The sequence below is a fragment of the Epinephelus moara genome, chromosome 3, assembly GCF_006386435.1.
Source record: "Epinephelus moara isolate mb chromosome 3, YSFRI_EMoa_1.0, whole genome shotgun sequence".
NCBI lineage: Eukaryota > Metazoa > Chordata > Actinopteri > Perciformes > Serranidae > Epinephelus > Epinephelus moara.
The window spans coordinates 29,674,781-29,687,250 of NC_065508.1; the positions used below are offsets into that span (position 1 = coordinate 29,674,781).

General features: G+C 42.6%; 1 protein-coding gene across 3 annotated transcripts in view; it reads left to right on the top strand.

Annotated features, from left to right (window-relative positions):
- Positions 1-661: 661 nt before the first annotated feature.
- zbtb16a (zinc finger and BTB domain containing 16a) overlaps positions 662-12,470 on the top strand; it is a 219,701-nt gene continuing 207,892 nt past the window's right edge. Inside the window, exons 1-2 of one of the 3 annotated variants that reach the window (XM_050040222.1) lie at positions 662-874; positions 4,068-5,394. In XM_050040222.1, the coding sequence (XP_049896179.1) occupies positions 4,157-5,394 (1,238 nt within the window). In that variant the 5' untranslated portion in view covers positions 662-874; positions 4,068-4,156. Of the gene's footprint in view, positions 875-956; positions 1,144-1,312; positions 1,603-4,067; positions 5,395-12,470 lie in introns of those variants that run through there. The other 2 variants (XM_050040224.1, XM_050040223.1) reach the window with 2 other exon arrangements.

Consider the following 12,470-nt stretch of genomic DNA (forward strand, 5'->3'; position numbering starts at 1 on the left):
TTTATTTATATAGCACATTTAAAAACAACCACAGTTGAACAAAGTGCTGTACAAATTAAACAAATGACACACAAATTTATAGCAATATAACATGTACACAAATATAAAACGACATAATACTGATAAGAACAATTATATACGTAAAAAAGATTATAAAATACTCAAATATTAAAACCACTATGAACAACCAAAGGCCATTAAAGACTTTAAACATCCTGTGATGCCAGATGTGCACGCATATGTCTGCACTTTTTTTGGCTCATAATAGTCATACTGGCTTTTAGAATATTCAGAATAACATGATTATTTTTTTAAAGCACCTTCAGGATGCATCTCCGGTCATGTAGGATGGATCAGCTGCATTATTTTCCCCAGCTAACCTCTGCATCCACCTGTGCTGAGCTCTGCTGCCACTTAAACATGAGTATAGTTTCAATGAATTGATTGAAAATGGCTGGAGGGGGCTTCGGGAGCACACATATTGATTTCTTGCTACAGGACCGCCAAAGCATTAAGTGTGCCCCTGGCTGGAGTTGGAGAGCAACTGTGGGCTGCATGTGCATTCAAACAGCTGGAGGGAGGGCAGTGTCGCTCACCTTTCACTGCCATACTGTAACACAGCCGTTTGACATGAGACAGCCCCCTAGGTGTCTCACTTTCTTAGTGTTTGTATGGCTGGAGCGCAGAGCCGGCTGCCCGCCTGCCTGCTGCTCGTCTGGCTGACTGGCTGCGTTGACGTCAGCGCCGTGTTGATTTGCGAAGGCGAGAGAAGAAAGGAGTTAGTGCGTGTTGAGAGAGCGGGTACTGCGAACTGCCTTACTATGCTGTAGCCCCACTCCCCCTACACTATACGGAATCAAAACGTGCAACTTAGGTGAGTACCGATCCGGGCTAAACGCAGCTGCAGTTTCCCGGCGACAAGTGCCAGACCCGCTACTCTGCATGCGTCTACCACTGTTTTCTCTGTGTACTTTCATTCACCATGTGGATATTTTGATGCATTTATAGGCGCTGGGGATCGTTTTGCTTGTCCCCGTTCAACCTCATGCTGAAGTTAACAGTAAACGCGACTTTGGCACGCAACTTGGATCTGCGCACCGGAGTGCTGGATGAAAACAAGTGTTTTCCTGATTGCGCTGCAAGGTGTTGAAGTTTGCATTAACGCACGGTAGTCTATTGTAGAGATGTTAAGGTTGACGTAACCCCCTCCCCTCTCTCGGTCTGGTTTAGTATGCTGGAGATCGCAGCTAGAGGACGTGAGGTCTGGCTGTTTCACCGGGAGCCAGACAACATATGACGCCCCCCTCCTCCTCCTCCTCCATGTGACTTTACTGGAGAAATCGCGTTTGCTCGTTTTGATGGAAATTGTGCAATTTTTAGACAGCGACACTCTTTGCCCGTCCTTGTGTCTCCAGACGCACCAGTGTGGCTCATTTAGCCGTGATGACATCATGATGAGGACTGGGGACACTGGTCTTTCTACTCGAAACAAACCAAAAATCCAATCACTGCACAGTCACACTACAATTGATTGACAGGCAACTACATGTTTGATTGGTGACCAATAATCGATTCGCAGTCGCACGCGCGGCGTACTGTGAGGTAGGGAACTGGTAACAGATGCAATGGCAAATTGATTTGTTATCGAGACTGTCTGATCTCTCTCTTCCCCCCTTTCACTCTTTTTTTCTCTTTATCCTCTGGGCATCCTTCTCCACATCATTCCTGCCTGTCGTTGCCCGCACAGAGCCGGTATTTGAGTATTTAATTGTGCCCTCAAACAAAGTCCACCTGTGCGTTGATCAGAGCAGAGCTGGATGGAATCGGCGAGAGATTTCTGGCAGCTGTCTGTCTCGTGTATACTTTTTAGCACGCACAGTGTCTCTGATTGTGTCCCCCCCTCCACCTCCACCTCTTAGAGACGCCGTTACCATTTTGCTTTCTGCACATTTGTGTCTGTCAGTGTGGCTCGTGGTCTGGAATATTGAACGCTGTTTATTCTTGTTGTGGCTGGGTCGCCAAGGCGCGCTATGGCAGACAACTCGTGATCAGATTGATTATGCTGCCTTTCTGTGAAGTCGGCCCCAATGTGGTTATTGTCAGCGGCTCTACATTGTCCTCCAGCGAGAAAATCTCTCCTGGCTTAATGTACTTAATGTAGTGCGTGATGTTTTGCATAATGCATAACGCGCCGTATAATTTGTCTGGTGCGGCTGGCACTATTAACGCCGTCTAGACGCACGTAGCTCTGTCCTTTTATTATTTTTTTTTTTTTATTAATAGAGAGCCAGCAGACGCGATAAAGTCCCCGAACAGCAACTTTAGCCTTCATTGTGTCCCGGTGAAGCCACAGCTTGGTTGAAAACCCACAGAGCGCAACAAGCACTGATCATTTACGGGGCCCATAAATCGCAGCTATTGGCTTACCTGTAATAAAGATAATGTCGGGGTTTTAGGCATGACCTCTGCTGACTGAGAGCTCAGTGAGGTGAGAACCTGTGGTTTCATCATCACCTATCGATTCTATCAGTGCGCCGAAAACCAAAAAAGAAACTGTCCAGTGTCCCAAAAGCAGCAAGAATATTTATTCTCCATCATCCTTCCCACAAACAATAGCTGCCAGCATCATTCACCTCCTGCATGCTCTGATTTAGACTTCTGCTTTTTTTTTTTTTTTTTTTTTTTTAAAAAGTTGCATATGTGGGAATTACTGATATTATTTTATTTTTAAAGAGAAGTCGTCGTGTAGCTGCAAGGCTGATGATATTTCCTCTTTTTTTTCTGTGTCTGAGTGTGTATTGTTCTCAAGTGGGGAGGAAGGAAAAGACAAACTTATCTTTTTTATTCCTTATTATTTAAAAAAAGAAAATGAAGCCCTTCGAAAATGAAATTGGAGCATCTGAAAATGAAAATTGATATTTTTCAAAACGGAAAAAAGTGGACCAGAATTAAGTGAAAATGTCATTATTTTATTTGTCATATATTGAACAGATTGAGTAGATAAAAATTGGACATCAATGAGCTCATCCAGGATGTGGGTCAAGGGAGGCACTTAGCTGGCAGTCACTCATTCATTCATTTAGAGTATATGTGGTGGCAAGACTGTTTGTTTAATTGTAAGAATGAGGAGCGCATTGTGTCAGTGTGGGTCATAATGAACAGGAGAGGCAATTTATTTAAAGTACACGTAGTGGTCAGACTATTTCATTTAACCCTCTCTTTATTATTTTAGAGTTGGTCAGCTGTAGATATGAGCCGCAGCAACATGTTGCCCTGTTAACTTGGACAAACCAGCAGCCACAGAGACACTCATTCATTTGGATATCCAGCATTAGTGAGTGAGAGCGGAGCAGGGGTTGTTTGGTGCTGAAGCGTTGTGTTCTTTCTCCTCGTTCTGCTTTCCTTTCCATCCATTTCTGGCCGCTGCTCTCTGCTCCTGTCTGTGATGGGAATACTGAGTAAGATGCTATTTAATTTCAGAAAGGCTGCTGACGGTCTTTGTGAGGCGGGCAGCAGTGAAAAACCACAATTCACACTTGTTTAACTGTGTGTACATCCCCATCAGATAAACCGAATGGAGACATCTTTTTAACATAACATATGTTGGACTGATTGGTATGCAGGGTGAGCCTGTTGGACGGCTCACAAATTGTCTCTCTTCAGAAATCTACAGTCAATACTCTCCGCTGATTTTGAGAACAATGCGACTGCACAGAGTGTTTACCATCCCTGCAGGATGTTTGCAATTTGAAACTCCACAGACTTCACACTTGCCATTTACAGAATAAATACTGGCATACTTTAAATAAATGTATTGACAAATTCAGTCCATTCTTATTTTCAAAATGTAATTAATGAATTTGCTTTGCGTACTTTTGTGAATAATGATTAGGATTTGTATGTATTTTTTAATCTAGTTTAAAAATAACAATTTATTGTCTTTTTGGAAAAAGGGAGTGTTTGCATTTTTTGGATTTGAAAGTGTTAAGGCCAGTTGATTTTTTTTGTTACTGTTGCATCAGAATTCACCAGAACTGATTTTTTTTTTATTCTGTTTCTCCGTCCAGGTTTCATCTTGTTTACAAAGATAGCTAAAAACACTGCTGAGCGGGGAAGGCGAGCCTCATGAGTCGGCCTCGTGGATTGCATCGACATTATGGATTTAACTAAAATGGGTATGATCCAGCTCCAGAACCCCAACCACCCCACTGCCCTGCTGCAGAAGGCCAACCAGATGCGTCTGGCCGGGACTCTCTGTGACGTGGTCATCATGGTGGACAGCCAGGAGTTCCACGCTCACCGGACTGTGCTCGCCTGCACAAGCAAAATGTTTGAGATCCTCTTCCACCGCAGCAGCCAGCATTACACCCTGGACTTTCTTTCACCAAAGACTTTTCAGCAGATTTTGGAGTATGCTTACACTGCCACACTCCAGGCCAAGGTGGAGGACTTAGATGACCTTCTGTATGCAGCAGAGATCCTGGAGATTGAATACCTGGAGGAGCAATGCCTCAAGATCCTGGAAACCATCCAGTCCTCAGATGAGAATGACGTGGAGGTCAACGTTAACGATGGGAGCACAGAGGACGATGATGAGCGCAAAGGCCACAATGGAGCCAAGAACTCCAAAAAGCATTCCATGGAGAGCCCCTGTCTGTCGAGTGCCCAGCAAGCCTCCATCATGGCTAGCATGGTGGACCAGAGTCCCTCGGTCTCCACCTCCTTCGGCGTCTCCACCCTGAGTCCCACCAAAGCTGCCGTGGACAGCCTGATGAGCATCGGCCAGTCTCTGCTCCAGCAGGGCTACGGGGGTGAACATCTCATCCATGGCAACTCCCACCACCTGATGACCGAGATCAAGACGGAAATGATGCAAGTGGACATGGGTGGGAACGGCCACGACAGCCCTCCGAACATGGAGTCCAGTGCTTCCAGCAATGGAGAGCGAAGTGGTGAGGACAGGAACCGAGATGGTCCAGGAACACCAACCAGGAGCAGCGTAATCACCAGTGCCCGCGAGCTACATTACGTCCGCGATGAAGGCATGGGCGACCCTCAAGCTGACGCCAGCCAGATGGGGCTGGAAGCAATGGCCGGGATGACGGAGAAACATCTGGCCTCGCTCTACTCCCTACCTGTCAATCATAAAGCAGATGCCATCATGTCCATGCCGGCATCCATGGCCTCCGCTCTCCCAATGTCCCCAGCCCTGGCAATGTCTATGGACTTCAGTGCCTACGGGGGACTCCTGCCTCAGAGCTTCATCCAGAGAGAGTTCTTCAGCAAGCTCGGGGAGCTGGCAGTGGGCATGAAACCAGACGGCAGGAACCAGCACGAACGTTGCAACGTTTGCGGTGCAGAACTACCAGATAACGAAGCTGTGGAGCAGCACAGGTAAGCCAAGTTTTCTTTCGTGTGGCTGCTTGCTAATTGTTTTGGCCTTGAAATTTATGGTCCTTTTCAGCCTTTCAGCACAGCTGTTGTTTTTTTCCTTTTTAAGTGAATCACATTTTTATTGGTTTATGTGAGATTACTTCGGCAGTTTGCATTATGTCCAGCAGAAAATGAAAGAATTAAGTCATTTGGCCTCAGAATTTCCAAACACCTTACTAATAATATTAATTTGTAACATGATTGCTCTGGGTAACAGGGACTCAATTATAAGACTTCCCCAGGTGTACGTCACCTGTTTTTGACTTTGGAATAAAAAAATATTCAGTGCATCTTTTGAAGGCTTGGTTTGTGGAGAATGGAGGAATTTTTTTTGCTTTCTTGGGCTAATACCACTAAATTACTCCCTCAGTGATCATGACAACTAGCAAAATAACCCATCCACACACATTTAATATATGAGTAAGTGGCGTCCTTTGACGGACACAAACCTTAGTTCCTTGTGGCTCAGGCCCCAAGATCCACTCTTTCAGTAACTGCCAAGGCTGCCCAGGTGACTACCGAAGCAGTGCTGTCGTAACATTGTCTAAGACCATTAGTCACGCCTTACAAGATGTGGGCGGCAGCTATCACACACACTTACCAAAGTGGTACCCCCTCATCCTGGACCCAACTCACCTCCCCTTTCCCATAACTGCACAAGGGGGTCCCTTATTAGCTTGATAATTGGAGTAGACTGTCAGCCCAGGAAATGAGTGCTGAACCTGGGCTCTGAGACAAGGAGGTAGTTCTAGGACAGGGGAGTGGCAGTAAATCAGTGCAGCAGCGCTATTTCAATCAATGTGTATAAATAAATCTGAAGGCCTGGAAACTTCACACACTCAAACTCACCTGTTGACTTTATCAAAACTGCATTTGGTGTCACGGTGTTCCTCATGTCACTGCATGTATCTCTGTGTCATCTGTTGAAATTGTATCAGCAGCTTATGGAATGTACTTGCATCACTTCTTTGTGGATTTTGCACTGTCACAGTGTTTTTGTGACTGGGGGCCTTTTCTTACTTGAGGGCCACCTTCTCACCCTGTAATGTTTGCTTAAATCAATAGGAATGCACAGTGGTTAAAGTTCACTTGAGGTTTTGAATCCCATCACCCGTCCCCTTATACTGGAGCCAGTGAATTGGTATGCATGGCTAAGAGCCGCTGGACTGATTCGGCTGGTGCACCTCTGTTCTAAAATCTGCCTCTGTGTTGTCTTTAGAAAATACAGAATATTACAGAATGGCTTTTTACCCCAAAGAGAGGTGTCCTTGTTTGCAGCCGTGCACCAATTCTCGTGCATTGTTTTTGACTCACTGTGTCAGATACATTGCAGGTTTTTCGGTGCTGGCAGTTACTTCTAAAAGAGTACAAATTTGTGTGGCCTTCATGATGAGTGCTCATTATTCTTTGAGTACTCGAGACTGACACAATGCGTCTTAAAAAAAGCACCCCAGCAACTGTAGAAGTAAATTTAGTGCTGCTTATGATCAGTTCTTCCGTGGCAGGCTTTGACAACAGCTTTAACATGCACTATAGCTTCTGTGTAAGATGCAGTAAAGCAGTCTCACTGTGTTAAAGGACAGGCTACATTAGTCTCTGTCTTGAGAAAAGTCTGGCGTGTGAAATGGTTGCCTGTGTTTCAAGAGGAATTTCATCAATTCGCTCAAGCTGGGAAATCTTGTATCAAAGGAGATTTCCAAACCGTTTCATGCATTGATCTTCCCGCCTCTCCCCATAGCATACTAATGGGTTAATTTAGACTGGTTGATACACCGACACGACACTGTTTAATATTGTACGCGCTGTCCTGACAGCCTCCTGAAGTGTAGAAATCAAACATTGCATCATCCGCTGTCTGCTTTGCCGTCCGCACATGAAAGGTCTGCTGTGCCTACTCCGAGATGCTTGATAATTCAGGCGCTCCTCGTGTCCTCACAAATTCCAATGTGGGTCATTTGATAGCATATCAAGTCCGTGCGTTTCTTCATTTTTTCTGTGTACAGCCTGTCAAGCTGCCTCAGTCTTTTGATGTGAATGCAAGATGTTTTATTTCAGACGAGCGGAGTCGTGTTCCCTCCGACTAATTACACATCATTTCCCCCACAGCCACTGTGTCAGGGTCACCGCTGCCTCTGCAACAAACACATAAAAAAGTTGGCAGAGTTCACTTGGTGCAGGCAGGTCAAGTCAAACATGAGTGTAATTGTTTCCAGATGTGGCACAGGTCGTTGGTGTGAGGTGTCTGTGTGTGCACGTCGATGTTAAAATGAACGCACCAGAAAGTACCCACTTCCTGTATAAATTTAGTCCCTGCTCCCTTTCATTCCTCCGTGCCCTGGATTGTATCATAAAAAAACACCCCACTCAGACTGAATGCATGGCATATTGGCTCCACAAGTGGTGTGTGAGCAGTCACCTATGGGTGCAGAAATATATGTTGATAAGATGCGCAAGCACGAGATGCTACCTTGAAGTCGGGCTGGGTATCAAGACACTTTTTCGCGCAGATCAAAGTGTAGCACCAAGTATCAAAAACTCTCATTGCACGTCTGGTCAGATTTGTATTTTTCACTTTTTAATTAATTAAGCTTATTTTAGACTTCTTTATTTAGGTCAAGTTATTATATGGTTGCTTAGGTTTTGACAATATGTAGATAATGCTTATAATAAAGATGTTTTCCAGCATAAAAAAATGTATTTGTTTCATTAACGTGTTTTAGTCAGATGACGACTTATTTTAAAAAGTTAGACAAAATCTAAAACAGTTGACATTTTTGAGTGGGACGGAATTAGAATAAACAAGTTAGAAAATCTTAAATATTATAGTTTGACCTCTAAATACAACTTTTGGATAAATATTGAGTTGGTCCAACTTAATTGAGTTTTTCAAGGTCAAAGCAAATCATATTGGTTGTACTGAAGTAATTCAGTTTGTCATTATTGAGTAAATTCTGTGTCTTTTATAACCTGACAGAGTTCGGACTACTTAAAAAGATGCATGCAAAGTGTTACCTATTTTTTTCAGTTAAACCAGTTTTCTTTAAAGTAAGATATCACTGGTATTATATTGGTTAGTTGCTGCTCCCTCTCGTTCCTCCGTGCCCTGGATTGTATCGTAAACTGAATAATTGTATATTGGCTCTACAAGTGGTGTGTGAGGAGTCACCTCTGGGTGCAGAAATATATACTGATAAGATACGACAGCACAAGAGATGATGCCTTAAAGTCAAGCTGAGTGTTGAAACACATATTCATGCAGATCAAAGTGAAAACTGTCATTGCATGTTTTATTTTATTTTACTTATTTTAGACTGCTTTATGTAGGTCAAGTTATTATATGGTTGTTTAAGTTCTGGGTATGATTGGTTAGTGAGTAATGCTTAAATAAAGAAGTTTTTTTTAGCATAAAAAATACTTTGTTTCATTAATGTGTTTAAGACACTTGACAAATAATTTTAAAAAGATATTTTTGAGTAGGAACTGAAATAAATTAGAGTATTTTGACCTCTAAATATCAATACAACTTTGGATAGATATTAAGTTGGTTCAACTTAATTGAGTTTTCCAAGGTCAAAGCAAATCATGTTGGTTGTATTGAACTAAAAGAGTTTGTCAGGTTATAAAAGACTCTTTGTAAGACTACCTAAAAGCTGCATGCTAATTGTTATCTCAGTTTTTTTTTATAAATTAAACCAGTGGATTGTATTTTTTATAAAATGATGGGCTCTGTCTTCTTTGAATTAAGATTAAGATGCTCCCGTTCATTGTGTGTTGTGTGAGGAGTCACCTATGGGTGCAGAAATATATGCCGATAAGATGCCCAAGCACATTTAGTTATTGTGATATGGTTGCTTAAGTTTTGACAAAAGTGATTCATAGGGTTAGTGGATACGCTTAAGGTTTTCAGCATAAACATTTTTTTGTTTATTTCATTTACGTTGCTTTAGTCAGTTGATGACTTATTTTAAGAAGTCGGTCAAAATCAAAAACATTTTTGACATTTTTAATAAGGATGGAATAAAAATAAATATTTTAGAATATCTTAAATATATTAGTTTGACATCTAAATGTCAACACAACTTTTTGAAAAATATTGAGTTGCTTCAATTTTATTTTTTTAAGGTCAAAGCAAATCATGTTGGTTGTATTAAACTAATTAAGTTTGTCAGGTTATAAAAGACTCAGAGTTGGAACTACTTTGAAAGATGGATGCGAATTGTTCCTTTAATGAACCAGTGAATTATTTTATGTCAGGGCTTCTTAAAAGTAAGATATCACTGATATAGTAATGGTTAGTCTCGTACCCCTCTCACTCCTCTATGCCCTGGATTGTATCATAAAAACTGACTGGATACATTGCATATTGGCTCCACAAGTGGTATGTGAGGAGTCACCTACGGGTGCAGAAATATATGCCGATAAGATGCATAAGCACAAGAGATGCTGTCTTGGAAGTTGAGCTGGGTAACAGTTTTTCTGTGCAGATCAAAGTGTAGCACCAAGTATCAAAAACTCTCATTGCACATCTGGTCAGATTTGCAAGTTTTACTCAATTTGCTAATTTTAGACGACTTTATTTAGGTCAAGTTATTACATGGTTGCTTTCGTTTCGACAACATGTAATTTTAGAAAGCTGTGGCCTCTTTTAAGTGAGATATCAAAGACGTATTGTTCTGGTATTAGGAATGAAACGCTGGTATTTTATTGGCACTAGTACAGAAACATTTCAAGTGATATCCAGCCGTATCTTCAAGGTACCTTCCAGGGAGATGTATAAAGCTGAGGGGCCACACTTTATAGGTGCGATATAGGTGGACTGAATCTACTGTAAGCAATCTTCATCTGACCACAACAACTCCCTCCCATCTCTCCTCCAGTCGTCCACCCCACCACCTCCCCACTGACAAGCCCTAGATTTATTTCTTAAAGGAAGCCCAGGGTGACTGTTGTTACTGCTTCAGGGAGATGGGATTACAGCAATATTTTAGTAACCCTTGCACTGAGAAAATAATCAACACAGGAAGGGCCTGAGTGATTATTGGGAAAATAAATGCATGATGCAGGGGGCTAATTCTGCAGGGGCGGGGGAAAGAAGAAAAAAAAAACCCTCCACTGCTTGGTATTCCAAACACAGCATCCAATTCACGGGAACTAGCTTTGGGTTTATCTCTTTCACTTAATCGTCCATTCTCATGCAAATGACTGACCCTCGCTGTAATGTACATCACATAAGTGAAAAAAGAGCCTATTTTAAAAGAGAGCTTTTCCAGCATATAGCCGTTAAACATACTGATAACCATCAATGCTTTAACTCTGTCTTTTCATAATACAGCCTTGGTTTTTTGAAGGAGGGTAAGAGGGGGTGCATGAATGAGACAAGTCAATGAATTCCTGCCTCTCTCTGTTTTTGCTCATGCTATTTTTAGTATTGATGGGAGTATTGGGGTACGGGGTGGGAGTGGTGGAAATAATCACCCTTGCATTAACCTCCGCACGCGCACACACTCATGCGTTCATTACTTTTTACACACACTCCCCTCAGCCGCAGCAGTAGTCAGCGCTTACTCTTCCATTTCCTCTGCTTTTGAGGCAAAGGGGTACGGAGGGTGCTCTAATACCCCGGGCCCCAGGTGTTTAAACAGTGGGCCCAAGGCCCTTATCTGTGCATATCAGAGTGGGACAGATAACCCTTGGCACTCCTCCTCTGTAAACCAAGAGCAGATTGAGCCCAGATAGCGGCCTATAGTGTTTGTTGCAGGTGCAGATGTATGTACACACACATATACCCTGCACGTTAAGGTGAGTCCAGTCGAGGGTATACAAGCTGTTTCCCTGCACACTGACACTTGTGTGCTTACGACACTATCAACCATTAACCACTGGTTTCTTACTATACATTCACGCAATGAGCGACAGGGTAGTAAGGGGAGTAAGTGGCCTGAGATAACGTACAACAAAAGGTTGATAGATTTTGACTCACGACTTGCATGAGATTTCAGGTAAAAAATTCCAGCATATCTCTTGGAGAGGCAAACCATGATCTTCATAGATAACATCACTTCCTCTTATGTGTTGCAGTTTTGAGAATCATCTCTCCACGAAAGAGATACTAGGGCTTTAAAAGAAGTTTTGCTGCATGTTTGCTTGATTGACAAGTGTCTGTCACTGTCAGCTGTGTTGCTTTCCACGTCCTCATCCTCTCTCCGTTCTATCTCTTTGCCCAAATTTGGGTTCTGCGGCTCCACTTATTTGCTAGAGCTAGCTAGCAATTGACAGTTAATAGACAAACCTGTCAAAAATTTCAGATTTGTAGGGAATCCAAACATTGGTTGAGTTTCTGTTGGGAACTCTAGGAAATGACTTTGATGTTGCTGCTTGTGGTTTAAAAACATTGCTAGGTTAAAAAAAGCATCCATTTGCACCCACAGTTGATGAGGACTGCCCATTGTTCCAACGGCCCAAAACTCCAACACCTCGTTAGTCCAAAAAATGTGCCATTGGACCCAAAGCCCATGTCTCCAACAGCTTGTTATCTAAAAAAAAGTGTGCGGTTGGGTTTAAACACAAATCCACTTGGTTATGGTCAGGAAAAGATCATGTTTTGGATTAAAACACCCACTTTCAGTGGCACAATATTCGCTGGTAAAGCAGAGAAACATATTCTCATAAAAAAGTTTGTAAGATATCCTATGAATTAGCAACCCAAGAATGACATTGGGTCCCTAACATACAGTTATACAATGAACATAAAGTTACAGAGGTTGGGTTTAGGAGGAGAAACATGGCAGGACGTATGTTAAAATGACTCAATGTTCACTCAAAGTTGGCATGGTTCCAAACACGTGGTAGAGTCCAGGTTTTTGTGACCCATCCACCATCCCAACCTGCCTCCTTTCAAGACCGCTTGGGACTATTTCCTTGTTTACTCCCGTCAGTACATTGGTCACGTGATTGCAGCCTTTCAAAATATGTGTGATACTAACTACAGGGAGTTTGTAGCAATGGGCATTTGTTTTTGTAATAACGTACGGTTGAGA